Genomic DNA, 25,127 nt, shown 5'->3' with positions numbered 1-25,127 from the left:
CATTATTATTATTATTATCATTATTACTGTGGAATTTCCATTGTTCAAATATTCTGTGGTAAAATCAGGGGTTGTGAAATGTCTGTTACCAAACGCATTCCATGAAGGAAATCATTCTGAAATGATTTGCTGTCCAATTTAATGTCAGAACTTGGAATGAATCAATTAGGCCTTTTTAATTAACGACTAATCAGCTTTGGTTTTAATTCCACACCTTTACGTGATAAATGATAAAAAGGTAATTTAATTTCATTTAATTTAATGGCTAACGATTAGACCACACACCTCGTGTCTAATTATCAATTTACATCTTTGTTTTATTCTAATCAATCCTGAATGCATTTCACGTTTTGTTCTCCCCAAAGTGTCTAAAAACTCAAAGCAGCGAAACTGTTCATTTGAAAACGGGAAATTTTAATTCATCCGACAATTCAACCCATTATTGTGAATTGAGGGTTCAAGCCAAACATATAAAACATACAATAAAAAAAAACAAAAAACACACAACCAAATATATACACGTCTTGTGTTTGAGTCCAGTCTGTTTGTCTCATTCCGGGTCCCATCAGTCACCTTCACATCTTCTTCGCCCGTTTCTTTGGTCTCTGGTTGAAGACGGGCGAGCTCCCCATCAGGGAGTCTGGCGAATGAGACGCGTAGCTGCCGTCGGACGCGGCGCCGCCCGGCGAGGGCGCCATGGCCCCGCCCGACTCGCTCATGGTGGACATGGGCCCGCCCTCCTCGAACACGTCTCCGCCCAGGACGCTGTGGTGCTGGTGCTGGTGGTGGTGCTGGCGGTGCTGCTGCTGGTGGTGGTGGTGGTGGTGGTGGTGGACGCCGCTCTGGCCGCCCTCCTCCACGTCCGGAGGCTCCATCTTCACCTGCGGCCACAGCGGCGAGTTGTTGGCCCCGCCTCCAGCTGCACGGAGAGGCACGGCGGGTGAGTTTACACCAGAAGAACTGAAGATTTAATCTCTGGGAAGTCCCTGAAGACACCTGAAGGGACGTCGTCGTGGGGGAAATATCTCTCACCTGACGCGTGTGGCGAATGTTCCCCCTCCAATCCTGACGTCAGCCTCTCACCGTGGGCGCCCAGGACTCCCATGGGCAGCGCTTGGTCTCCAGAGGCCAGGTCGGCCTCGGGCTCCTCGCTCACAGGGAAGGAGATGTCACTCATGGGTTCCTCCTTGATCCTGGGCGGCTTGGAGTCCTCCAGGGCTTTCTCCGGGTTCACCAGCCGCTCGTACTCTTCAGACAGCTCTTTGCTCACCTGGAGGAGGGAGACCGGGCCGATCAATCACCTCCGCCTTCCCTACCGTCACGGCGACCAGCTTTTTTTGCAGACGCGTTCCACTCACCTGCAGCATGTAGGTGTGATAGTCCTTGATGCGCACCTGCCAGAAGCGCTGCAGGGCCAGCACACTGCCCACGCCCACCTCGTGGAACACCTGCTCCACCACGTCCGGGAAGGGACTGGCGCCCAGCCGAGCCTCCCGGTCCACCGCCACCCGCAGCCTGCGGGTGACGCGCAGGTAGTGCTCGTGCACCAGGTCGGTCAGGGTTTCCAGCACGCTCTCGTTGGCCGACTCGAAGCCGGCGTGAGCCAGGACGGTGGCCACAGACTGGTAGAGGAGCTGGCGGCAGGACGGCCAACTCAGCTCCGTGACGGGCTCGCCTTTACCTCTAAGGGCGGAAACAAAGTAGAGCTTGAGCTGCTCGCTCCTTCAGCTCAAGACTGCTGCACCAGTGCTGCAGGGCATTCTTACCTGCGGCCTTCAGGCTGTATAACTGCACTCAATAAAAACACTCCTAAACCACAGCATTTCACTACAAGTGCAACAAAAAACCTTAATTATAAACACTTATTTAATATGTATTTAGTTAGTTACATTATGCTAATAATTAGTATATTTTAGGGCTGTCGAAGTTAACACGTTAATGCGTTAATAACGTGTTAATAATGCATCAATAACACATTGATAACGCGTTAATAATGCGTTAATAATGTGTTAACTCAAACTCCTTTTAACAGCCCCCCTTTTTGAGATTGCACGCTTAACACCCGGTTCACATCGAAGAGGCGCGCTCCTCCGCTCCGCAGCCAGCTCGCGCCAGGAGGCGATCATTTTGTCGTCTGATTTGTCTTGTGCGCGATCTGCGAGCTAACTGCGTCAAGCTGAACAGGAAGTCACTCAAGGAAACACGAGAGAATCCGGTTAATTTTCAAGATAAAATACCACGATTGACAAACGCGATCACGGCCTGAGAATACCTCAATGTTTGAGTATCTGCACAGTGTAAGTATGCAATCGTTTTGGAATGTTCTAATGGAAATAAAAATAGAATTTTTCCAAAGTAATTATTATTTTCCTCTCCAATTTTTCCTATAGTATAAGAAACACAACAAATATTAGAGTTACATATAGAATAGAGAAATTAATTTGCGATTAATCGCAAGTCGCAGTCCAAGGAAGATTCTGACTCACACCGAGAGCATCACCTCATCAGAAGAACTCACTTGTAGAAGTCACTTTCAGGGTCACTGTGGCGGAGCTGGAACGGCTGCTGGGGGGCTTTGCTGTCCACCGGCAGCAGGTCGTCTGGCATGGCCGGCGGGGTGGGGGGACGCAGGGGGAGGTTGGTATCGGCCTCCTCCAGCTTGGCGCCGCCCTCGGAGGACGCCGAGCTCTGGCCCTGAGCCTGGCTCTGGGCCGTGGCCAGCAGAGCGCGCAGGCGGCGGGCGTGCTGGCACAGCTGCACGGTGTGGATGGTGAGGCTGCACGGCTCCGAGGGGATGTCCAGCATGGTGGTGGGCCGCGGCCGCTGCGCCGACGGCTGGTGGAGGGGGGGGTCCTGCATCTCCACCGAGCGGAACTCCCGCTGCAGCAGGTCGAAGGAGCTGCGGCTGGGAGGAACCCCGGCAGGTCCGGGGATCTCACCCCAGTAACGCATCATGACGAGGCTCGCTTGAATCTGCGAGGCAGGAAGTGGCCGAGGTGAGTGGCAACAACATATTCTATTCAATATATTTAAAAGGTGGAAAAATTCAGAATGGTACTATATGGCGTATATGGATATGGATATAGTCTGTCTTTTTTTTGTCTCAATTGCAAAGTTTGATTATTACATCAAAATGTAAATAAGAATATACAATAGTCTGTATTATAATCTTAATATCAATTCCAAACTAAACTTAAAACAAAAGATGAAATTTAAGACTTTGTTTTTGTATATTTAAAAAAAACATAACAAACAAATGATCTTGTTACATATATATTATTAAGTCTTCGTTGTAATTTTTTTTAAGACGTCTAACAACGAAAGCACTACTCCTCCACGGAAAAGAAACATGCGTCACACACGAGTAACGACAGAGTTCATCGGTTTATCCTCCGCTTTTCTTGAAGAGAACCTCAGCCAAAAAGCAGCCAGTAGTGACGAACTTCACGAGTAAAGTGATGATCATGCCAAACACGCAGCACTCGCTTAAAGAGTTATTAGGTTAGAATATGATACATATCCGCAGATTATATGGGTACGGTTGTTTTTTTATACGACAGTAAACACATTTGGCGTTTTAGCCAAACAGTAACGTTCGTCTGTTCAAAAGAATTTAAAAAAAAAAACAGCTCTTCTTCATAAACACTTAGACGTGAGTCAAGAGTTCTGTTGAGTTTTCTTGACTAAAGATGAACGGTCGCAGAAAACAAGCAAATGACTCATTCTCGTGATGAGCTGAGCCCATATTAAAGACAATCCACAACAGTGCTCGGCCATCTGATTTCTCTCTGAATTCGATAAAATGCAAGATCAAACTTACTCCAAGTGATTAGATGCTGTACACGAATGGTTCATGAATGTTTTGGGAGCAGATTGGCTCCTAAATGCTAACGGCTTGCTGTGCACATGCGCGAAAATGGGCCCGAGTTAGGTGACCGCAAATATGCCAGTTCAGAAAATACGCTCTTCGCTAGCGTATGCGGCTTTAACCGGAGTTTAAGGCTTTACTGTTTCTTTCGTATTGGTACATTGTTCACATTTATACATATATGGTCAGCACACATCGAATCGTAACATGTATCTGAACAAAAATTGAATCTCTGGTGCGTTTCTAGGTTACAGTAACACAAAAGAGTCACAAGATGGTGCTGTTTGTCCATGCAAGTCCAGCAGTCTCTTTAGTCTTGTCCTTCCTCACTCAGGTGTCCAAAACCAAGGTTTTTGTGATGAGAATTTAAAGATAATGAAAATGCTTGCATATTAGAGGATTAGAAGTACAGCACACACAAATAATGTCAGTCAAAGAATTAATTCTCTTAAATATATATTTATTTCTCAAGAAAAACGTAGAATGAGAAGAAAGTAGAAGTATTACTGTAGAAAAAAACCTGCATTAGAATTATGCGCCACCCGTAGCCATCATATTAAGAGTCTATGGTGGAATCAGTACTAGATCTTCCAGCCGGCCAATTAGATCCTGTAACAGCATTCTATTGGCCAGCCGCCGTTTGTCCCTCCTCTCAGTCAGCAGAGCTTCTGTCTGACGAAGCAGCTGGGCAACATGAGGTGATGGAAGCTCACCTGGAGCCTCAGCCCCAGCCTGCGGGCCCTCGACTGCACGGCTGCTGCCTTTTACTGGTCTATCGGACTGGAGTTTGGCTCGGTAGAAATGTGGGAGGGGTTCCATCGAGGGGAACAGAGAGAGACCAGAAGGAAGTGGTGGGGCAGGTGATCCTCGTTGAGACTTCACTTGGCCATCCCTGTCCTCTACACCTGCAGCGCCTCTCTTCTGTCCTTCCTAAGACGTAAACAGAGTGAGATTCAGACAACACACATGATAAAAATAAAAAAAAAGCTACAGTGGGGCAAAAAAGTATTTAGCAGCACCCGATCCTGCAATTTGTCCCACTTGCAGGATCAAGGATAACTGTGAGAGACAGAATGTAAAAATTAAAAAAAAATACAGGAAATCACATTGTGGAGCACAGAAACAAAGGTTACTATTAGTAACGCAATACGTCGTCATGGATTAAAATCCTGCAGTGCTCGAAAGGTCCCCCATCTTAAGCCAGCACATGTCCAGGCCCGTCTAAAGTTTGCCAGAGACCATCTGGATGATCCAGAGGGGGACTGGGACAATGACATCTGGTCACATGAGATCAAAATTGAACTCTTTGGTTTAAACGCCACTAGCCGTGTTTGGACGGGGAAGAATGCTGAGTTACATTCCAAGGAAGTGTATTGAGGTATTGAGATGAACTTTTGTTATTGATCAAATGCGTATTTTCTACACCATTATACAAATAATTTCTTTACAAATCACACAATGTGATTTCCTGGATTTTTTCTTTACATTCTGTCGCTCACAATTGAAGTGTACCTGTGATGAACATTACAGACCTCACCACAACTTGCAGAATCCGTGGCTGCCAAACACGTTTTTGCCGCACTGTACTTGAAAGCTAACATTGTTATACAAGCTGGTCCTTTTCTCCACCCTGTGTAAATGTTTGTGAAACACACTTGTCCCGTAGGCAGATTGGACAAGATGCCCTCCAGAGTCTCAAGGCCTCGCTGTCCATGCCGACACACTGTTGCACTTCTATTGGCTGCTGTTGCTGGCTTCTTATCCACAGTCTCCATCAGATCTGCCACACTATCCTGCACATACACATACATACATTGTTTGCATCAGATCTAGAGATTCATGACGATTGATAAGGAAGAATCTTGGATGCTCAGTGTTGTAAAAGGCCTGTACGTGCTAAAGTGTATTAAACCTACCATCCAGGTCCAGAAGACTTTCTCCACCTCTTTCCAGGTCAGATAAGCTTCCAGGAGGTCACAGAGCTGCAGCAAACACGCACAGTCCTAAAACAAATGCACATACACACCACGGTGGAACACTTTGCATTTAGTTCAGTCAACAAAGCATTCTTGCACTTGCAAGGCTCTGCTGTGATGGAATGATGGTGTTAAATGTTAACATCCAGCACTTTGTTAAACTAAACACTGAAATCATCACTCCATAAATATCCATTAAGAATGAAGAAGGTAGAAAACAGCACACACACACCTCCATCAACACTGTGGAGTTCTGGTAAGGTGATGGGACAGAGGAGGGGAGGATGGCAGACAAAACCTAGAAAACATAATTTCCTTAGATTTTAGGATATACTTTGTTCTTACGATGACAAAACTGGGCTTTGTTACAGTTGTCCTCTTAAGCCAATTAGGCGTTGGCCCCAACTATTAAGAGAGGAGGAGAATTTCCTCACAGCATGAAGAAGCCGGGCGCGCTCTTCCTGCATGGACAGCAGGCTCCGCCCCTGGAACCTTAGACGGCCAATGAGCCACTGAAGTTTTCTCAGAGAGGCAGCGTCTACCTGCATGTCGCCGGGTGGCTGAGGGCACGCCTGAGAGACAGCGAGAGAGCGACTCACACAAATGTAAACAGAAAGAGTTTAACAGAAAAGTGTAACATGTTGGGACCGTACCTGTGCAGGCACTGTGAGCAAGGTTCTATCCAGCCGCTGCACTTGTCGAGTCAGCAATTTCTCCAGAGCTCCGGCAGCGAGCAACCAGCCCAGCGCCAGAAGCAGGCCTCTGCTGGAGGAACTCCGTGCCTCTCCTCCTCCTCCTCCTCCTCCATCCTGTCCGCACCACAACCACTCAGCGTAGTAGCCAGTCTGCCAGAGGCCAGCAGCCACCTGCTTCTGAAGGTCTGAAATAAAAAAAAAACAAGAACACAATCATGATCATCATCGACCGATGATTTCCCCAAAGGTGTGTGAACACGCACAACTGACCTCCTCTCTGCTGTTTATGATCTCCAGGGGACACCAACCCAGCCCCCTGAAGGATGCCGCTGAGAAGCTTCCAGAACTGCTCCTCCTGGGAGTTAGTGAGACATTTGTTCACTACTAACTAAAAAAAAACAAACATAAACTCCCAGCCTACCGAAGTGTGTCACTGAATAGTCTTTTCAACAAAAACAACAACAACAACAACAACAACAACAACAACAAAACGCACGGTACTGGTGGAGCTCCCATTAAAATTGAAGTGTCAGTTTGATTTAACGGACGCACCACTGCGGCTCCTCCGTCAAACTTGGCCCGTCTGAAGGTCTCCGGAGGCGGCACGGCTTCCAGTCCGCACGCCGCCAACAGTCGGCACAGAGATCCGATCACCTGCTTGACTTCCACACCGACGGCGGCTTTTCTTCGATGCATCACAAACACTGTTCACACTCCCCGCCGCCGCACGTCCACGACAGGAACCCTCTTGACATTTTTTTTTTTTATTTTTTTTTTTAAAGAACAGCGCTACGTTCACTCTTCAGAGTCAGAGTCGACTTGTTGATAATTCGCGGTGATGGAAACTACTTCCGGGTTGGAGGCCGTTACCAAGGAAATGATTGGACGACGCGTAGAGATCTAAGCCAATTACAAATATGAATTTGAGAAGGACGGGCTGGACTGAACCATTCGTGCAATTGCGGAAAATTGGTTATGGTCATATTCTCTATTTATACGTGCAGGGACATTTTCGCTTAAAATGATCTACATCCATGTTTTTGTCTACAACAGAAATCAAAGTCAAATCAATACGGTTCACCAGATTTTTAAAGGATTTTAACAATTGTTTCATGTTTGAAACACTGTTTAACTTTTTTTTTTTTTTTTTTTTTTTTTTTAAATAATATAATAATTGAGAACCCCTGTCTATTTAAAATGCCTGCTTTCTCATTGGAAAATGTTTTACTTTGTCACTTCAGCCCTCTGCGCACCAAGTGACTCCAAAAAAACACCACCAGTGAGTTCGGGTCACTTAGTGTGTTGTTCTTCCAGCACGTGCTTAAGGTGTACAGTATCACTGACACTGACCAAACACACAAAGATCAAAATACCTCACACACACACTCACACACACACAGCTGATTTCCTCATCAGATATATTCTGACACTCACATTGTCATCTTTGTAAAAAAAAAAAAGACACGTGGCATTAACAAATAAATACTTTGAATTTAATCAGGCAATTTAGATTTTTTTTTTTTTATGTTCGATTCACTCATAATTCTATGCACTTTTCTTGTCTTTTACAAACTTGAAAGTGACAGAGCAGGAAATTGGTTTGGGGTGGAATCAATGGGGAAGCGTGACTCAGAAACTGAGACCTCAGGTTTAGGTTTGCACTGCGCCACACTCATTTCCTACACAGATGATCTTGTCCCATAAGTCCTTGGTGGCATATCACCTGTCAGTGGTGAATATTTTACAGGTCTTAAAAAAAAAAAAAGGAGAGCTCGGCTAGCCTGAAATAGAAAAAGAAATAATGAGCGACAGTTTCAGAGATGAAGAAAAACAGATTGAGCTAAATCATGGAAGGCAACAGGGGAGAATCAGGTGACCTATGGGGAATGGTTACAGATCTCCATCAACTGTGACAGAGTGCGAATCCCTTCACGTCAATGACGAGGGGCTAAGGTTACAGCTCAGGTGACTGTTGGTGCCTCAAGAATGGGCGGGATCTCTGGGAGAAAGATGCCATAAAAAGGGGGGGGGTTCGACAGTCAGGTGCCACACTGCACCCCAGAGATGGAAGGCTGACGGGTGCAAAAAAAAAAAAAAAATTGTCGTAAAGTCATGAAAAGTTCACTCGTTCACCACCACAGACGGGAGGGATCGGATGCGAACCAGGGCCGAAGATCGGGGCGATGCCGGTCGAACGTCGGTGCGAGGAAGAGCCAAGCTCTGGAGATCAGCGTTCCTGACGTGGGCAGACCGGGAGACAGCGTAGCCAAACCTCAGCCGTCGATGTGTCTCCAAGTAGCTGCAAGGTTAGCGGACAACGTGTACGTCCTCGCCAGATCGAGACGACTGTTCAACCCGTCGAGACCGAGGAGAACAGCAAGCAAGCCTTTACCGCCTATCAGCACATTGAGAGCGACTAATGCTACAGCAGAAGGCACCAAAGCTCCTCAAGTGCAGAGACCGGCCAACAAACTCTTGAAGGAAAAAGCCGTACGTCATGTGCTGATTGCACAAGGCAGGAAGTTGAACTGGGAGTCGGGCAAATCAAATGAAATCAGTGCAGCTTTCGAAAACAAGGCGGCCGCCCAGCAATTGGAAACTGGCAGCGGACTGATTAAACAGACCTTTGACGGTCACCTGACTGCGCCAGCGCAGACGACACCTGAACCTCGCGGCCCCAGAGCCGACGGAGGCCCCGTGGTGGTGATGCCACTTGAGGCTAAACATGACGCCGGTCTCGCCATGACGAAGGAACAAAGGGATTTCTGCTCAGATGACTCGGCTATTGAAACGGAATCCGAGGGCTCCCGAGACAAAGGGCGTCTGGAGGTGCTGGGAGAGGAGGGCAGCGACGACGAGTACTACACCGAGCAGAGGATCTCTGAGTGGGTCCTGAGAGTCAACGCCAGCCTCTTCTCGGTCGGGGACGGCGATCTGACCACGTCAAATCCAGTGGAGGAGCAAGACGTGGCTACTGTGAAGATCGTCTACAGTGGGGACTGAAGTCACATGGTGATCACTGGGGTGGGGGGGGGGGGGGTGACTTCCTTTTGCAGCTGCTTTTATGTTTGTTGTATCAATGCAAGGTGTTTTTGCAGGGTCTCTTTTGTTGCTGAGGTTTGTTACAGGATGTCCAAAAACATAACGGCTTGGTTCTTGGGTCCAAATGAAGAAAATATGGGCAGAGAAGGGTCCGCTCTGTTTTTATTGTTGTGTATTGTGCAGTGTTTCAAAGGCTGTAGAGCAAACAAAATCAAAGCCTTCCACCACCAGAGTGTCAGACCACTGTCTGTGATAGATGGCTGCACTCGTTCCTTCCTCATGTTCAGACACGAGGTAATCCAAATATCCAGCTTACAGTCTTTCATTCTTGGTGTTTTTCACAGCATAATTAGTCTTCTAGGACCTTGTTTTCTTTGGCTCATCTGAATTTTCATCACAGTACCGAGATCACAGTACAAGGATAAAAAAAAAGAGAGAAAAAAAAAGAAAGAAATTGCGAGGTTATGGTGGTGTGGAGACGTTACACCATCATGGTGGAAGAAATGTCTTGTTTCTGGGCAAAAACAGTGGGTTCTCCCTTCTCGTGGTGGAGCAGGACATCCGGGACACAAGACAAGTCACCTGGTGATAATTTCCTGCAGCGGTGACAGCGGAGTGTATTGTATTTAATTGGGCATGCAGATGTCACACTCATTCCTGGCGCTCTGTCACACATCCGTCACATGACACGTGATGGCGCGTGTAAGGCAACCATCCTCTGGCCGCCTTTGCATGTCAGGCTTCACACCGTGTTTGGGATATTTGATGGAAAATAAATGTGGGGGAAAAAAATGAGTGCAGTGGTACCTTTCACATTACATTTCATATCATTACATTACATTTCATTATTTCAGCCAAAGCTTAGCCACTGTGTGTGTGTGTGTGTGTGTGTGTGTGTGTGTGTGTGTGTGTGTGTGTGTGTGTGTGTGTGTGTGTGTGTTGTGTTGCTGTTTTTAAAAGATTGTTGATTTCAATCTACTCGCATCGATACTGAAATAGACTTGTGGCACACTGCGAGTCAGACCAGTGGCTACTGACATATCTAGAGGAGTGGAGCGCAAATTCACAAGATCTGACACATAGGTCACCTCACTCTGTGATCTTAAAAAAAAAAAAAAAAAGATGAGTCGTGATTGCCTTAAATCTGCACTTATTACTCGGATGACATTTACACCAAAGGACAAGCTTTTGCTCTCCATCTCTCTCTCTCTCCCCCCACCCCCCACTCCCCCGCTCTTGCTCTCTCTCTCTCTCTCTCGCTCTCTTACACACACATACACACGTTTATATATAGTCGTCCTCCAGAGGTGCAGCAGCAGCAGCAGTAGTCCGCACTCTGCTGCACTGTGTCTATGTATGTGCCGGCACGGTGCAGACAGAGGTTGTAAACATGGCGGCGGACGGGATGGTGCTCACCAACCACGACCATCAGACGCGAGTGGGAATTCTCACGGGTGAGGACAGTGTCATTTTTTTTCTAGAAAATCGCCACGGGCGAGCCGGTGGCGTCGCCGCGTCGCGGGCTTTGGTGTCACGATAACCGAACCGTCTCCTCTCCGAGCTCCCCAGCTAGCTAATCGAGCTAGCTGGCTAGCCGTTAGCCGGCTAGGCTAGAACCGGGTCCGCTCGGCTGCGGCTGCCTGCGCGAACATCGGCTAGCTCGACTGTGGACGGCTCTCGGGCAGATGTGGCAACTCGATTTGACGTTGCACTCTCTGGGGCGATGCATCACGATTGATTAGATGCCTATTTGAACGTGGACAGCATCGTGTTAAGTGACAATTTTGCACTAGAGCGAACTGGACCGCTGTACATTTTGATATTTTAATCACTGTCAAGTGAGACATCGGCTAAGACGGGCCGCGTCAAAAATTTCAAAGTAAGGGTATTCTGGTGGTCTGTGTTGGCCGCAGTGCAGTCCGAAGGCCTTTGGTGCATCTTATGTTGAAATGTACACCATACAACTTCCGGTGTGTCGGTTGTATTTTGCCGCCTTGACGCAGCGAGATGTATTTTCTGTCAGTGTAGTTAGCTTTACGGAGCCTATATCAGCTTGCATTATTCATGTCCCTTTGCAGATCCGATGTGTTGGCCTCCAGTCGGGATGTCTTTCCATGACATTTGTTTCTGGTTATTTTAGTGGCAGCCATGTCACCCAGTGGCCTGCTGTCTGCGTCTTTTGACAAGACATACAGATATGTTATATGTATATGTATATATATTGATGCATCGTGCGTTTGTTATACCCAAATGTTGGCTCTGATAGAGGGATAGATAAATAAAAATTAAAATTAAATAAATAAATAAATAAATAAATAAGACGGTGGCACGGTGCAGGCAGCGTCAGATCGGCGAAATGAATTCCTTCTTTTGCAGGCTCAACCTGCAGCTTTTTTTTTTTTTTTTTTTTTTTTCCTTCTTTCTTTTTTTTTTTTTTTTTTTAAATTGGCCTCGCTGACGTCGGCCCGCCTCCGAGTCGTGCAGAGGAGGACTGGGACCAGTTTGTTACCGTGTGACAGCCACCAGTCACTCGGAAAAGCCTTCCCGCGTTGCTCGTCGAGCCAAAAAGGCAGACGTGAGAGCAATGCTAAGGAGGATGCAGTTCTCCCTCAGCTAGCATCAGCTCGGCTAGCAGCGGGCTAACCCTGCTGCCTCTCCAGCTGACAGCCCGAGCCTCCTGTCACGTTCCTCGCCCGCCCGTGTGTGTGTGTGTGTGTGTGTGTGTGTGTGTGTGTGTGTGTGTGTGTGTGTGTGTGTGTGTGTGTGTGTGTGTGTGTGTGTGTGAGCGAGAGAGAGAGAGAGTGTTGGTTTTACACCTCTGCTGGTCATGTCTGAGGAAGACATTTTAACTGGTGACTAAGGGTCAAATTAGAGGCCAGGATGTTTCAGCGAAGCCTCGTTGAATGTTGCACAGAGTGAGGAGAGGCAGTTGGAAATATGAAGATTGTGTTCAAAAATTAATGGCTGGCTGTATTCCTGAGGGTTGCTCATGATAATTTGCTCGCCTGCACCTCCCGGAAGAGGATCATTCCCATAAATGAGCCATTCATCCACGCATAAGGGACAGTTGTCACTTCTGATTATTTCCAATTACCCTGCGCCTTTTCTCAGGTTAATCCGTCTTTCAGTGTAGATTTTTTTGAAACCGCTGGAATGAAAGGGTTTGACAAAAGCGAACGGCCTTGGCGTGCTCAAACAAATTCTGCTTGACTGGTCAAAGGTCAAGGCAGCTGGAGAGGGTGTTTCTGATTGCACGTTTTTTTTTAATCTATTTATAAAAATGTTTTATTTGTTAGTTAGTTATTTATTATATTATAAATAAATGTGCTACATTTGTCATTGTATGTTCATACAAATCTATCTAAAATGTTTTTTTTCTGTATTTTCTGTAGCATGTGAATCTTCAGTCCACCAAACATTCCGCACTAAAGATCTTGAAATGGCCAAGTTGTCCCTCTTGTGATTCCATTTAGTGTACATAATTGTGAAACACAACAATAAAATGTAAAGGTCTACCCTTCTGTGAAGCACCGCTCTAACATGCTCTCTGGTCCAACCTGCAGTGAGCGACAGCTGCTTCAGGAACTTGGCTGAGGACAGGAGCGGAGTCAACCTGAAGGACCTGGTCCACGACCCCTCGCTGTGAGTCTACACGCAGGCCGTGCAGTGTCTGATGTCAGAAGCAGTTCAAGGCAGAAATTCCCAGATGAGTTGGGTTTTTGCTAACTCACGTTTGGCACATTTTCTTAACTTTGGCTGTGACGCGGTAATTCCCAGAGTTCAACCAATGCTGTGTCTCGAATTCATCTCTGTACTGTCACTTTTCTCAGCACAACCTTTGACGAGCATGGCCGCTAGCTTGCGATAATGAAAACGTGTTGTATCACTGTCCCCCTCCGCAGGCTTGGAGGAGTCATATCAGCCTACAAGATCGTTCCAGATGAGATCGATGAAATCAAGGTGCGTGTACGGGGCGTGCTGTTGTCGCCTCTGTTTAAAGCGAGCTGCGAGAAAACGGTCTCCCCACTGAGAAACTGAGCCGCCGACGCCCGTTTGTGTGTTCCAGGACACTCTGTTGGAGTGGTGCGACGAACTGGAGCTCAATCTGATCCTCACCACTGGAGGGACCGGCTTCGCGCCGAGGGATGTCACACCTGAGGTAGGAATAAACAAACAGTGACGCCACATCTGGCCCACCAAGTGTTTGTTGAAACGCTGGCCGTCACTTGTGTGTCTGTGCTGCAGGCCACCAGGGAGGTGATTGAACGAGAGGCTCCGGGAATGGCTCTGGCCATGCTGATGGGATCGCTCAACGTCACGCCACTGGGCATGTTGTCAAGGTAAACACGTCGCGATTCCGCCTGCTGACACTCTGGGCTTCCCCCTCTGCAGCCAGGCTGGTTCACGGCCTCGTGTGTTGCTCTAACCTTCTCTCTCCTGCCTTGTGTCCAGGCCTGTGTGCGGCATTCGTGGTAAAACTCTGATCATTAACCTGCCAGGTAGCAAGAAAGGCTCTCAGGTAGGCGGACAGTGACAGCGCTGTTCTGTTAATGTGTGACAATTGAAATGCACAAAAAAAAATAGTGAAAATAAAAAAAACGTACGAGTTAGAGATGTTAACAATTAATTGATTATCGATTAATTGTTGATTAAGAATTGAATCGATTAAATTAAATTAGTCGCAATTAATTGAACTTTTTTTTTTTACATGGGTAGTTCATATCATGATAACAGTGTAGTGGCAGGGAAGAGCAATTCACCTGTAGATACTGTGATGGTCATAATATACCTAGAACAAGTTACTTTAGAAAAAAAAAAAGTTGAAATGTGACCCATTAGAAGTCAGAGGATAAATGTTTAGGGTGATTTACTGTTGTTTGAATTAAAAATGGGTCACATTGGACCCTCAACACTATTACAGGGTTAAATCATGTCTTCCTTACACATTTTTCATTGTGAAATTTAGCTTATCAGGAAAAATCGCCGCTTATCAATTAATCGTTAATCGATCGTTAAGTTCAATCGACTAACGATTAATGAATTAATCGATATTTTGCATCCCTAGTAAGAGTTGAATGGCATTCACTTTGTGATATAATATGTTTACATTTATTTTAAAGTGTGTTTTGGGTTTTTTTTGCACATGCTGGCCGTATTTAAAAAACTCTTCTTTAGGGACGCACCAATACCACTTTTTTAAAGAACAAGTAGAGTACGAGCACTTGCTTTTCTGTACTCACCAATGCAAATACTGAGTACTTAATGAGGCAATTACACATTATAGAATTACTTTGATTTTTTTTGTTGTCCTGCAGATGCTCTGTTAGCTGAACAACATTCCTCAGCATGTTTTTTCTAGAACATGGGGTGACTGTCACAAGTCTGTATATACATACATACGAATATAACTGGTATCGGTGTCTGCTATCAACATGTATTCTACAAGGACGAGTACTACTCACTACGGATACTGGTATCGGTATTGGTGCATCCATACTTTCTTCTTATGATTATTATTGCTGAATATAAAATGACTGCAGTCCCACTAGCGCTTTTCCCGCTTTCACCGGAGCCTCGTGTCGTTCTCCGCAGGAGTGTTTCCAGTTCATCCTGCCCGCGCTGCCGCACGCCATCGACCTGCTGCGCGAGGCCATGGTGGGCGTGAAGGCCACGCACGCCGCCCTGCAGCAGCTGCCCTCCTCCATGGCCAACATGCACGCCAACGCGCACACCAACATGCACACCATGGAGCGCGGCACCCAGTGCGAGGAGGTGGACGACGAGGACGAGGACGACCGGAGGAGAAGTCGGCACTCCCACAACCACCACCATCACCAGCACGGCTCCTCCCACATCACCGCGGCCGCCATCGCCGCCAAGGTAGCCCCGCCATCGCTGAACCCCGCCCCCCTGAAACCTTCACCTCATCTCATCCAGTCATTGTGTGTATTCACGTGTGTGTGTGTGTGTGCCTGTGTGTGTGTCTGTCAGACGAGTCATGCCGTGGTCATGGCTAAAGGAGCCCCCTACCTGCCTGGAAACACATCTGCCCCTCCCACTCATTTCACCTGTTCCTGTTCCCCTGACCAACAGGTGAGGCCACAACCCCCTTCCAACCCTGCCATTGGTCCGTTTCTCATGTCTGTTCGTCATACACGGATTTGGTTTTAAAAGACAAAAGACAAAACCGTGTGTGTTAAACTCGCTGGATGTGTAAGAGGAGATTCAAGCTGTAATCTCAGGCTCGTCGTTGCAGCTTCTTGCTTCTGTCTCCTCACATGGTACACCAGCATCTTTAAAAATCTCCAAACTGACACACTGGCATCTTAAAATACCTCCAGAACTGGCCGTGGTCCAGTTTCAGTTGCTCTGTGAGGAGGTGGAAAACCCTCCCAGTGTGTCCTGTCCAAACTTGTGTATTTCGGTCCTTCTCGAGTCCACTTGAAATTACAAAATGTGTTCGCCACACAGCCAGAACTCCATCCACACTTTCTGCTTCTTAGACGCTGCTGCTCGGGCCAGCAAAGTTATATTTTTCGTTTCGACAGTTTTTCCAAGTATCCTGTATATTTTACAGTTCTCCACCTCACAGCCACCTCACTTTTTTCCAGTTTGGTTCTCTAAAACCTGTTGCTGACCGAGGATCCAGTGCAGTGAACACTCTCAGCCCTTCAGGTTCTCTGTGTTCTGCAAATCCCTGACACAGCCAGCGCTTCCTGTGTGTGGGTGTTAGCGTGTTCGTATCGCAGTTCAGCCCCTGAAATTTATTGTCCGCCATAAAAAGTTTTAGTGAAGCGACCGCTTTATTAAAAGGAAAAAAACAAAACAAATGATTTTTGATCCAGATGGTATCCCTCTGTTTCTGCGACCTGCTTTGGACAGAACAAAGGAACTTGTGTCATTGCTTCTGTTTCGAGATGCAAAACAACCTGAAGCTTCACACCGGCCACGACTGTAAAGCTCTTTGTGATATTTTATTTGTTTTTTATTGCACATAAGACCTCGATAAGACGCGGCCGACTGCTCTAGTGATTATTATTTGAAGTATGAGATTGGAGGCAGGAACCTACCAGTTTTTATTGACTCTTTTCGCGTCTGCGTTTCAGATCCCGGACTCGATTATCTCTCGAGGCGTCCAGGTGCTTCCTCGGGACTCGGCCTCTTTAAGCTCCACCCCTTCCGAGTCACCGCGGGCCACACAGGCGACTTCCCGCCTCTCCACCGCCTCGTGCCCGACGCCCAAGGTGCCCACACACACACACACCCCTTTATAACCTTAGCTGGTATTTCCCACACTGTTGCTCCAGTTTCTCTTATGTAATTTTGCAGCATCAATCATAACTACATACATTTGCCTGTAAGCCTTTGGTGCACTCTGCTTTTTGTGTGTTAGTATTAGTAAGTAAATATTCTCTCCATGTATTTACTTTAAACAGTGGCTAAATATAGACTCTCTGTGCGTTCATGCAGGTTCAGTCACGATGTGGCAGTAATGAGAACATCCTAAGAGCCAGTAAGTAAAGTGTGTGTGTGTGTCTGTGTGTCTGTGTGTCTTATTAATATTCCAGCCATCCTACGCTAGCATCCCTCTGGAAATTAAAAAAAAAAAAAAAATGCTTGGAGAAGGCTGCATATTTGTACATAAGTGTGTGTGTGTGTGTGTGTGTGTGTGTGTGTGTGTGTGTGTGTGTGTGTGTGTGTGTGTGTGTGTGTGTGTGTGTAGGCCACAGTGCCGTGGACATCAGCAAGGTGGCGCGTCGTCATCGCATGTCTCCGTTCCCACTGACGTCGATGGACAAAGCCTTCATCACGGTTCTCGAGATGACGCCAATCCTCGGCATTGAGGTTATCAACTACAGAGGTGCGTGTGAGTGTGCGTGTCGGCTGTGCTTTCTAGCACTGAACTCCTCAGCTGACTGGAGATGTTTTTTGTTTTTTTTGTTTTTCCCCAGACGGGTTAGGTCGCGTGCTCGCTCAGGACATCTATGCCAAAGACAATCTTCCTCCGTTCCCTGCATCTGTGAAAGATGGCTACGCTGTACGAGGTGAGGGGCCGCCGACCGCACAACACACGGCAACCTCTTGAAAAGCTGCAGGAATTTGTGCTGCCTTAGAGATCCAGTGTGTGAAATTTGGCTTGATTTAGGATTTTTTTTATATTGGTAAAAGCCTAATATACTGGCCATAATCAGACATACTGCACATATTCGGGGTGCATCTTCAAATAAACCAAAAAAAGTGGATGAGGTATCCAGGTTTTGGGGGTGCAGGCCGCTGTAGTTCGCTGGCAAACTCAGGAGCGGTAGGGAGAATGAAAAACACTGCAGTCAAAATTGTGTGTGTGTGTGTGTGTGTGTGTGTGTGTGTGTGTGTGTGTGTGTGTGTGTGTGTGTGTGTGTGTGTGTGTGTGTGTGTGTGTGTGTGTGTGTGTGTGTGTGTGTGTGTGTGTGTGTGCTATGTTAATGCCGTGCTCTGTGTTTTCTCCAGCCGCCGATGGGCCGGGAGATCGTTTCATCATGGGAGAGTGCCAGGCCGGACAGCAGGTCGGCTCCAGTCGGCCACCGCTTGCGTACATTGTTGCTAAATCTCACGTGCAACTTTTTACAGTGCACGTGGAGAAATGTAAATGTAGTGCATATGAGTGAGCGGACCAGACGGCTGCGGGACAGATCCTGTGTGTGTGTCTTGCAGCCCACCCACACGGTGATGCCGGGTCAGGTGATGAGGGTGACGACCGGCGCTCCCATTCCCTGTGGAGCCGACGCGGTGGTCCAAGTGGAGGACACGGAGCTGCTTCGGGAGTCCGAGGACGTGAGTAAACGGCCGACGACGTCGACTTTGCGGCAGCGCGCGACGGTTTGCGGCGGCGTTGACTGTGGGGGATGGTTGCAGGGCACCGAGGAGCTGGAGGTGAGGATCATGGTGCAGGCCCGTCCTGGCCAGGACATCAGGTAAAACACAGCGTGCTGACAGATGCACCGTGAAGATAGTCAGAAGTCAAATTCTAATCGTCTCTGCGTGTGCGTTTCTAGGCCAATTGGACATGACATCAGGCGAGGGGAGTGTGTGTTGTCCAAGGGAACACACATGGGTCCGTCGGAGATCGGCCTGCTGGCTACGGTGGGAGTGACCGAGGTCAGCGTGCACAAGTTCCCCGTGGTGGCCGTCATGTCCACAGGAAACGAGGTGCACAAACGAAAATATGTCCAAACACTTTGTTTTTGTTTTTTTAAAACACACACACGCAAAACATAAGATTCTAATTGTGTGTGTGTGTGTGTGTGTGTGTGTGTGTGTGTGTGTGTGTGTGTGTGTGTGTGTGTGTGTGTGTGTGTGTGTGTGTGTGTGTGTGTGTGTGTGTGTGTGTGTGTGTGTGTGTGTGTGTGCCTTCAGCTGTTGAACCCAGAGGACGACCTCCACCCTGGAAAAATCCGCGACTCCAACCGCTCCACTCTGCTGTCCACCATCCAGGAACACGGATATCCCACCATCAACCTGGGCATCGTCGGAGACAAGTAGCAGACTTTCTGAGCTCCTCTTTCCCAATCGGCATCGAGTCGCTCTGCTCCGTTTCCCAATCAATCAGCTTCAATCAGCTGACAAGTTGGCACACGTGCACTATTTCCTCCTCCTGTTTGGGTCGGTTTCCAAAAGGCACAAGTGGCCCAAAGTTCAGTGTCAACACAAACCCCAACAGTCTGGATATCTCTTCGCAGTAGTTGCAGGTCACAGTTGGGCAAACGTAATCGATTTAATCAAATCCTTCACTGGCCACTAGGGGGCCACATTGTGCTTTTCAAATGATGAAAGATTTCACCCAATTTTGACAATGCTAAAATTCAACGCAATACACAAAATAATCAACACAATATCAAGAGCCACAAACATTCAATTCAGAAGCATCGAGAAGAATTTAAGAATTAGGAAGAGACACAGACATTTTCTCTTCGTGCTTGTTTGTTATTGTTGGTACCAACCAAGTAAGATATCAAACAAGGTTTTCACCACAGGCTATTTTCACCAGTGTCTTCTTGCCTGGCTAACAACCGTTTTGCCGCCTCCCGTCGCTTGCGGTTGTTTTGCTGTGAGTGGGTGATGTCACCGTGACGTCGCCTGGAAAGGCAGGAGTGTGTTGACGTGAGGGGGGGGGGCTGTTTGGGATCCGTCTGCCGCCCTCTGAATCGTCCAAAATGTGTTTTCAGTCCCGACGACCTGCTGTCGGCCCTCCACGAGGGAATCAGCCGCGCCGACGTCATCATCACCTCTGGGGGCGTGTCAATGGGGGAGAAGGCAAGTTGACCCTGCTGCTCCGGCAAGGTCGCTGGAACGCAGCCGTCTTTCCACTGGACGCTTCGGACAGTTTGCATGAACACTGGTGTCTGTGAATGTGTGTGTGTGTCTCCAGGACTACCTGAAGCAGGTGCTGGACATCGACCTTCACGCTCAGATCCACTTTGGCCGTGTTTTCATGAAGCCAGGGTGAGAACGGTGGATGGCGGGGAGAGGGATCGCCATCTTTTGTTCCGCTTCATCTCCTGTTTGTTGGATGCTTTTTGTTTTCACCGTCGCTAATCCTGAGTCATGTGCTTCTGTCACTCAGTCTTCCTACTACTTTTGCCACGGCCGACATCGACGGAGCGCGAAAACTCATCTTTGCTCTGCCAGGTATTTGTGACCGGTCGGCACACAAACACGCGTTGGAATAATTGGAATAACACGTTTGACGCCAGCCGAAGCGAAGCCCTGCATTACACATGCTGTTATTGTGTGTGTGTGTGTGTGTGTGTGTGTGTGTGTGTGTGTGTGTGTGTGTTGCTCTATGGTGACTCACTGTGTGTTTTCTGCTTCCAGGTAACCCCGTGTCTGCTGTGGTGACATGTAACCTGTTTGTGATTCCTGCCCTGAGGAAGATGCAAGGCATTCTGGACCCCCGGCCCACCATCATCAAAGCCAGGGTACGACACATACGCACACGCACACGCACTCGCACAAACGGTGACGGTCCTAACAGATTAATACACAGCTTAATAGTTGTAGTTTTAAAAGCAGTTGTAGCACTGTGGTGCAGCGTCGGCCATTTGGGAACCCTTAAGTTGTCTTGTAGGTTGGAGTGGCAGGCAGCCCATGGGTCGATGGCGTTCACTTACAAGAGTACGTTGGCTGTGGTAGATGTGGGCTTCGACAGTAAAATCGCCGGTGATATGTTGTGTACGAATTTCTGACCAATCTGCTGACGGTGTCGCAGCACCTCTGTAGCGGTTCGGTGAGGAAACTCGTCAAATTGGAGACCAGTGCGGACACAACAGCGCTGTTGTGTCGCGCTCCAGTTGTTTTGTCGTCGTGCGACGAAAGAGGTTCACCGGAAGTTAACACGTCGGAAAGACTCATATCGCCCCCTGGTGCCGGGGAGGAGGATGCGTTCCCGTCAGTAATTCGGTTTTCTCAGCTGCGTCTAAACTGGGACAAGGAGAGAAGTCCGATTGGACGAGACAACCGAATTATGAGCCGAGTCCGATGACGCTCCGCATGTAAACGTACTGAGCGGTTGCTTGTCTTTCTGCATGGCACAGATTTGGAAAGAGGTAAAACTGTTGGTAGAACTCACACCAATAGCAAATAACAACCAATAATATATATATACATATATATTGTTAGCTCTCCTGCGACGTGAAGCTGGATCCTCGACCGGAGTACCATCGCTGCATTCTCACCTGGCACCACCAGGAGCCGCTGCCCTGGGCACAAAGCACAGGTAAAAAAAAAAATAATAATAATAATAATAATAATAATAATAGTAATAAAAAAAAGCCATATGCTCACAGCTGGATATCCAAAACTGTGTCAAAGCACATTGTTGCTATCAGGAAGTTTAATAAATATTATTGGAACAAGCACTTGGCAGAGTTATTATTAATAACTGCAGCTCTTGGAGCGGATTTGCTGCCATTATCATGACTAACAACAATGTAAACACGCAGCGGTTCTCACGTTGTGGCGGCCCCCCTTTCTCCAGGCAACCAGGTGTCCAGCAGGCTGATGTCGATGCGCAGCGCCAACGGCCTGCTCATGCTGCCACCCAAGACGGAGCAGTACGTGGAGCTGCACAAGGGCGAGGTCGTGGACGTCATGGTCATCGGCCGTTTATGATGCAGGTGCGCAGCCTCCGTCGTTTACCCATGATGCACAGTGTGTGTGTGTGTGTGTGTGTGTGTGTGTGTGTGTGTGTGTGTGTGTGTGTGTGTGTGTGTGTGTGTGTGTGTGTGTGTGTGTGTGTGTGTGTGTGTGTGTGTGTGTGTGTGTGTGATGCAGGACACGCCGTAACAGACTCACTGCACTCTCCCCCCCTCCCCTCTCAATCCAGACTGCAATGTCACTCGCTACGGATTACCATGGCAGTGCCAGGACTTCCTGTCTGGACAGGAAAACGGGCGGGGGCAGGAAGAGATGCATGTCTACCTGGTCGCCATTAGCTGTGATGTCATATGCAAACAGCCAATCGGAGCCAGTGGAGGCTGATTCCTCATTGGTCCACTCCGAGGAGGAGACCACTGTATTTCAAAAGGAAGATTTAAACAAAAAAAAAAAAAAAAGATGTGAAAAGAAAAAAATGTTAGATTTATTCTGTAATATTATTATTATGATTATTATTATTACTATTATTATCCTGATGATAATGATTATTAATATTCTTGATTAATATTCTATTTATTATTATTATCATGGTTCTGATTGAATATTATCATCTTAGTAGTATTCATGCCCTTTTCTCTCCTCTTCATTTGCTTTGTGCGTTCAACATTTTTCCCCAGTAGATTTTCGATATTTAGAGACCTTCCCTCGCCCCCTCCCTCCTTCCCTTCCTTCTTTCTTTCCTTACTTTACTACCTCCTTCCTTCCTTCCTTCCTTTGCGCCAGTCTTTTTGAATCTTCCCCTCAGCCTTCGATCTGCCTTCCTCTCCTGTTGCGTTCCGGCCTTCCCCAGCTCGCACACAGGAGCCAGCTGACAACCCCCCCCCCACCCGCAGCCTAGCGTCACCGTGAGCCAAGGGTTCCCTTTGCGGAGGCTCTCGAGGAGCTCAAAGGGCGCGCGCTAAAACGGATTTATTTAAACTTCTCGCTCTTAACGCTGTACCGCGGCCGAGCCCGACTCCAGTAAAAGCCATTAAACTGTGTGATTTATTTAGGTCGGTCGGCTCGAAGAGCAAGGTGCAAGTTGAAAATGCATCATTGCCTAAATGATCAACGCTCTGACAACGACCTCTGGGCCGAGCAGGTTCTGTTACTGTGACCCCCCCGCCCCCCCACGCCCCCTAACTGTGTGTTGAGTAGGCGTTACACGGCTGTGAAACTGACGCCTCCAAACAAAAAAGCGTGGATTTTAGAAGTGTTTGAATACTAACGACTGAAGGTGGAATTTCTCAGTTTTATCCATACGTGTATTTTTTTATACTTTACAATTTTTCTTACCGCCAAAAATTCTCTAGTCTGGCTCAAGGAAAAAAAAAAAAGCAGTCAAGGAGAAGTTGATCTGCTGCAGCGCAACCGTTTCCAAACCTTTTTCTTATTATTATTTTAAGGACAAGGCCCTGTTTTAGTTTTTTTTTTTTTTTTAGTTTTTTGTCACAGGAGATAAATTAAAAAGTGTATTAGTTTGTAATGCTGAGGAGACACGGAGCAAATCCGCACGGACTCCCAACGGGGTTCCTGAAAACTGCTGTTGTGAGTATTTCCAATAGGAGGACGGTCTCTGGAAAGCCAAAAACAAAACAAACAAGCAGTTTGTGTGCTAACGTCACGAAAAGGTGGGCAGGAAAATATGCACATAAAGTATCTGAGATATTGATAGAAGAAAAATATTGAGCTTTACGGACCTTTAAGTAGCCAGGAGGGTCGGTCAGGACAGCCTTGGGGAAAGCGCTGCTGTCACTTGCGTTCAGGTGCTTGTTAAAACTTACCCAACTGACATTTTTCTGCTGTCACTGCTGAGGTGCTTGTTAGAGTGGGTTCCCCCCCCCCCCCCCCCCCTCCCCAACGCGGTATAAAACTGTAGAAAGATCATTCCTGACAGATCTGCGATTCAATAGAGCGCCGTCTTTAGTTTGAGCTGTAGCAAAAACCCACAGCTGTTTGCTAAATTTAAAGGAGGAGGAGGACAGTTTACAAGCTTCACGTCCGAGTCTCTTGTTCCCATCCGCTCGTCAGCCTGAACCGCAGCCCTCTCACTCCTCCGGTGGTGCCCAGACTTCCTGATGGTGGTGACTCGTGCCAAGCCAAGCAAAAATCCACAAAGGTCAAAAGGTCAGGAGCTGTGTTCAGGGATCAATGTCATATCAGAATCATTTTTACCCGCGACGAGATCTCTTGAACGCAGCGCCAGCCCCCGCGTTCACAGCTTTGATTGCTTTCCCGATTGGCTGATTTCAGTCTTCCTCCCCGTCTCCCCTCACCTCCTCATCTTCCTCCTTTCTCCTCCCTATTTCTCCACATTTGCATGCTCATTATGGGGGAAAGCTTTCTCACCTTTGGGCAGGTGTGAGTCCAGGTGTGACGCCAGTGCTGTACCCGGAATTTGGAATTTCTTAAGTTATTCTTTTTCTTCTCCTTTCCTAATCAGTAATAGAGAGAGATATTCTAGAAGACACTGGAAATCTCGGCCCTTGTATTTTCCTCTGGCTCAGATTTTTTCAAACTCTCGGTGACCTCAAACGCACCATTTTTCGAAAAAAAAAAATTGACTTTCATCGCCGGCTTCGGGTTGGGTTGAACAAAGTGGAAGCACAGGGTTTTTAAACGCATGAAGTGAGCCGAACCCCCCCCCCCCCCCCCAGAAGTTTGTCGTAAAGTGACTCGAAGCAGCACCACTGGAGCGCAACCTGCCACTTGCCCAAGGAGGAGCAATCGCACCCAGATAGAGTTCATTTTAAAACTAAAAAAAAAAAAAAAAAAAAAAGAGGAATTTAAAAAAAGAAGAAGCAGGTTTATTTTTAAACTGCCTTTGTACTGAGTGATTCGTAACACTGGACTGAACTCAGTGTCACACTGCACACACTATTAACTATGACCAGCACTTGTAATGAAGCAATGAGACAGCATTCTACTACAACTGTATAAAAATATAATGAAGAGGATGTTTTTGTTTGGTTTTGTTTTTTGTTTTCTTTCGCTGTAATGATATTATGGAAACAGAAGATGAATTAATAAAAAATAAACCTCATTATTCTGTAACCTCTGTGTGAGAAGATTCCCTTCTTAATGTTTGTTGGTGATGTCATGTCAAAATCTGAACTATTTAGTGTTTATTATTGAACACCTGTATTTTTGTTACTTCAGGGAGATTGACGTACAAAATAATAATGGCAACAAAAAAAAAATCTAGATTCATACGTCATAAATTGTAGCAGCACCTTGCTTTTCCTCAGCTGTTCAGTATTTGTAATTTTTCTATTGTTGATTTATATGCATATGTATATTTATTTATTTGCTATATTGTGCTATTTATTTTGTTAACTTTATTTTATTTAAACGTGATCAGTCATCAGTAATTTG

General features: G+C 47.1%; 3 protein-coding genes across 4 annotated transcripts; 1 reads left to right on the top strand and 2 right to left on the bottom strand.

Annotated features, from left to right (window-relative positions):
- Nucleotides 1–282: 282 nt before the first annotated feature.
- Nucleotides 283–3,907, bottom strand: supt7l (SPT7 like, STAGA complex subunit gamma). Its single transcript, XM_076048705.1, has 5 exons — nt 3,821–3,907; nt 2,519–2,973; nt 1,359–1,683; nt 1,033–1,270; nt 283–919 (listed from the first exon to the last, which is right to left on the bottom strand). The coding sequence occupies exons 2-5, from the start codon at nt 2,953–2,955 to the stop codon at nt 576–578; spliced, it is 1,344 nt and encodes a 447-aa protein (XP_075904820.1). The 5' UTR covers nt 2,956–2,973; nt 3,821–3,907; the 3' UTR covers nt 283–575.
- Nucleotides 3,908–4,307: 400 nt separating this feature from the next.
- On the bottom strand, nt 4,308–7,235 carry tedc1 (tubulin epsilon and delta complex 1). The gene is made up of 8 exons (XM_076048706.1): nt 7,092–7,235; nt 6,810–6,894; nt 6,498–6,724; nt 6,279–6,416; nt 6,077–6,142; nt 5,785–5,871; nt 5,524–5,661; nt 4,308–4,798 (listed from the first exon to the last, which is right to left on the bottom strand). The coding sequence occupies exons 1-8, from the start codon at nt 7,233–7,235 to the stop codon at nt 4,433–4,435; spliced, it is 1,251 nt and encodes a 416-aa protein (XP_075904821.1). The 3' UTR covers nt 4,308–4,432.
- A 3,630-nt stretch (nt 7,236–10,865) lies between these two features.
- Nucleotides 10,866–24,806, top strand: LOC142903190 (gephyrin-like). Of its 2 annotated transcripts, XM_076048703.1 has the most exons (24): nt 10,868–11,035; nt 13,145–13,223; nt 13,484–13,541; nt 13,648–13,740; nt 13,827–13,921; nt 14,034–14,100; nt 15,174–15,461; nt 15,573–15,674; nt 16,688–16,825; nt 17,052–17,094; nt 17,305–17,442; nt 17,534–17,626; nt 18,069–18,124; nt 18,273–18,392; nt 18,474–18,532; nt 18,614–18,767; nt 18,975–19,096; nt 19,784–19,871; nt 19,987–20,060; nt 20,182–20,246; nt 20,433–20,536; nt 21,237–21,333; nt 21,595–21,733; nt 21,943–24,806. In XM_076048703.1, the coding sequence occupies exons 1-23, from the start codon at nt 10,972–10,974 to the stop codon at nt 21,726–21,728; spliced, it is 2,331 nt and encodes a 776-aa protein (XP_075904818.1). In that variant the 5' UTR covers nt 10,868–10,971; the 3' UTR covers nt 21,729–21,733; nt 21,943–24,806. The 2 variants fall into 2 exon arrangements, with proteins under 2 accessions (XP_075904819.1, XP_075904818.1); XM_076048704.1 differs by lacking the exon at nt 15,573–15,674 and having other exon boundaries at nt 10,866–11,035.
- The last annotated feature ends 321 nt before the right edge of the window (nt 24,807–25,127 follow it).

This window comes from Nelusetta ayraudi, unplaced genomic scaffold (genome assembly GCF_046127955.1).
Source record: "Nelusetta ayraudi isolate G7.1 ecotype Tasmania unplaced genomic scaffold, CSIRO-AGI_Nayr_v1 ptg000108l, whole genome shotgun sequence".
NCBI lineage: Eukaryota > Metazoa > Chordata > Actinopteri > Tetraodontiformes > Monacanthidae > Nelusetta > Nelusetta ayraudi.
Note: the sequence above shows the minus strand (reverse complement) of the source record. Positions and strands in the feature narration are given on the sequence as shown.

Excerpts from the sequence above, each read along its gene's own strand:
- supt7l (XM_076048705.1), bottom strand. The coding sequence starts at position 2,955 with ATGATGCGTTACTGGGGTGAGATCCCCGGACCTGCCGGGGTTCCTCCC. Across the intron at positions 1,684-2,518 it reads CCTGAAAGTGACTTCTACAA|AGGTAAAGGCGAGCCCGTCA; the intron begins GTGAGTTCTTCT and ends TTCCGCCCTTAG. Across the intron at positions 920-1,032 it reads ACATTCGCCACACGCGTCAG|CTGGAGGCGGGGCCAACAAC; the intron begins GTGAGAGATATT and ends CTCTCCGTGCAG.
- tedc1 (XM_076048706.1), bottom strand. The coding sequence starts at position 7,235 with ATGCATCGAAGAAAAGCCGCCGTCGGTGTGGAAGTCAAGCAGGTGATC. Across the intron at positions 6,725-6,809 it reads TCATAAACAGCAGAGAGGAG|ACCTTCAGAAGCAGGTGGCT; the intron begins GTCAGTTGTGCG and ends TTTTTATTTCAG. Across the intron at positions 4,799-5,523 it reads CCAATCTGCCTACGGGACAA|GAAGGACAGAAGAGAGGCGC; the intron begins GTGTGTTTCACA and ends TTTACGTCTTAG.
- LOC142903190 (XM_076048703.1), top strand. The coding sequence starts at position 10,972 with ATGGCGGCGGACGGGATGGTGCTCACCAACCACGACCATCAGACGCGA. Across the intron at positions 18,393-18,473 it reads TGCTTCGGGAGTCCGAGGAC|GGCACCGAGGAGCTGGAGGT; the intron begins GTGAGTAAACGG and ends GGATGGTTGCAG. Across the intron at positions 20,061-20,181 it reads CGTGTTTTCATGAAGCCAGG|TCTTCCTACTACTTTTGCCA; the intron begins GTGAGAACGGTG and ends TCTGTCACTCAG.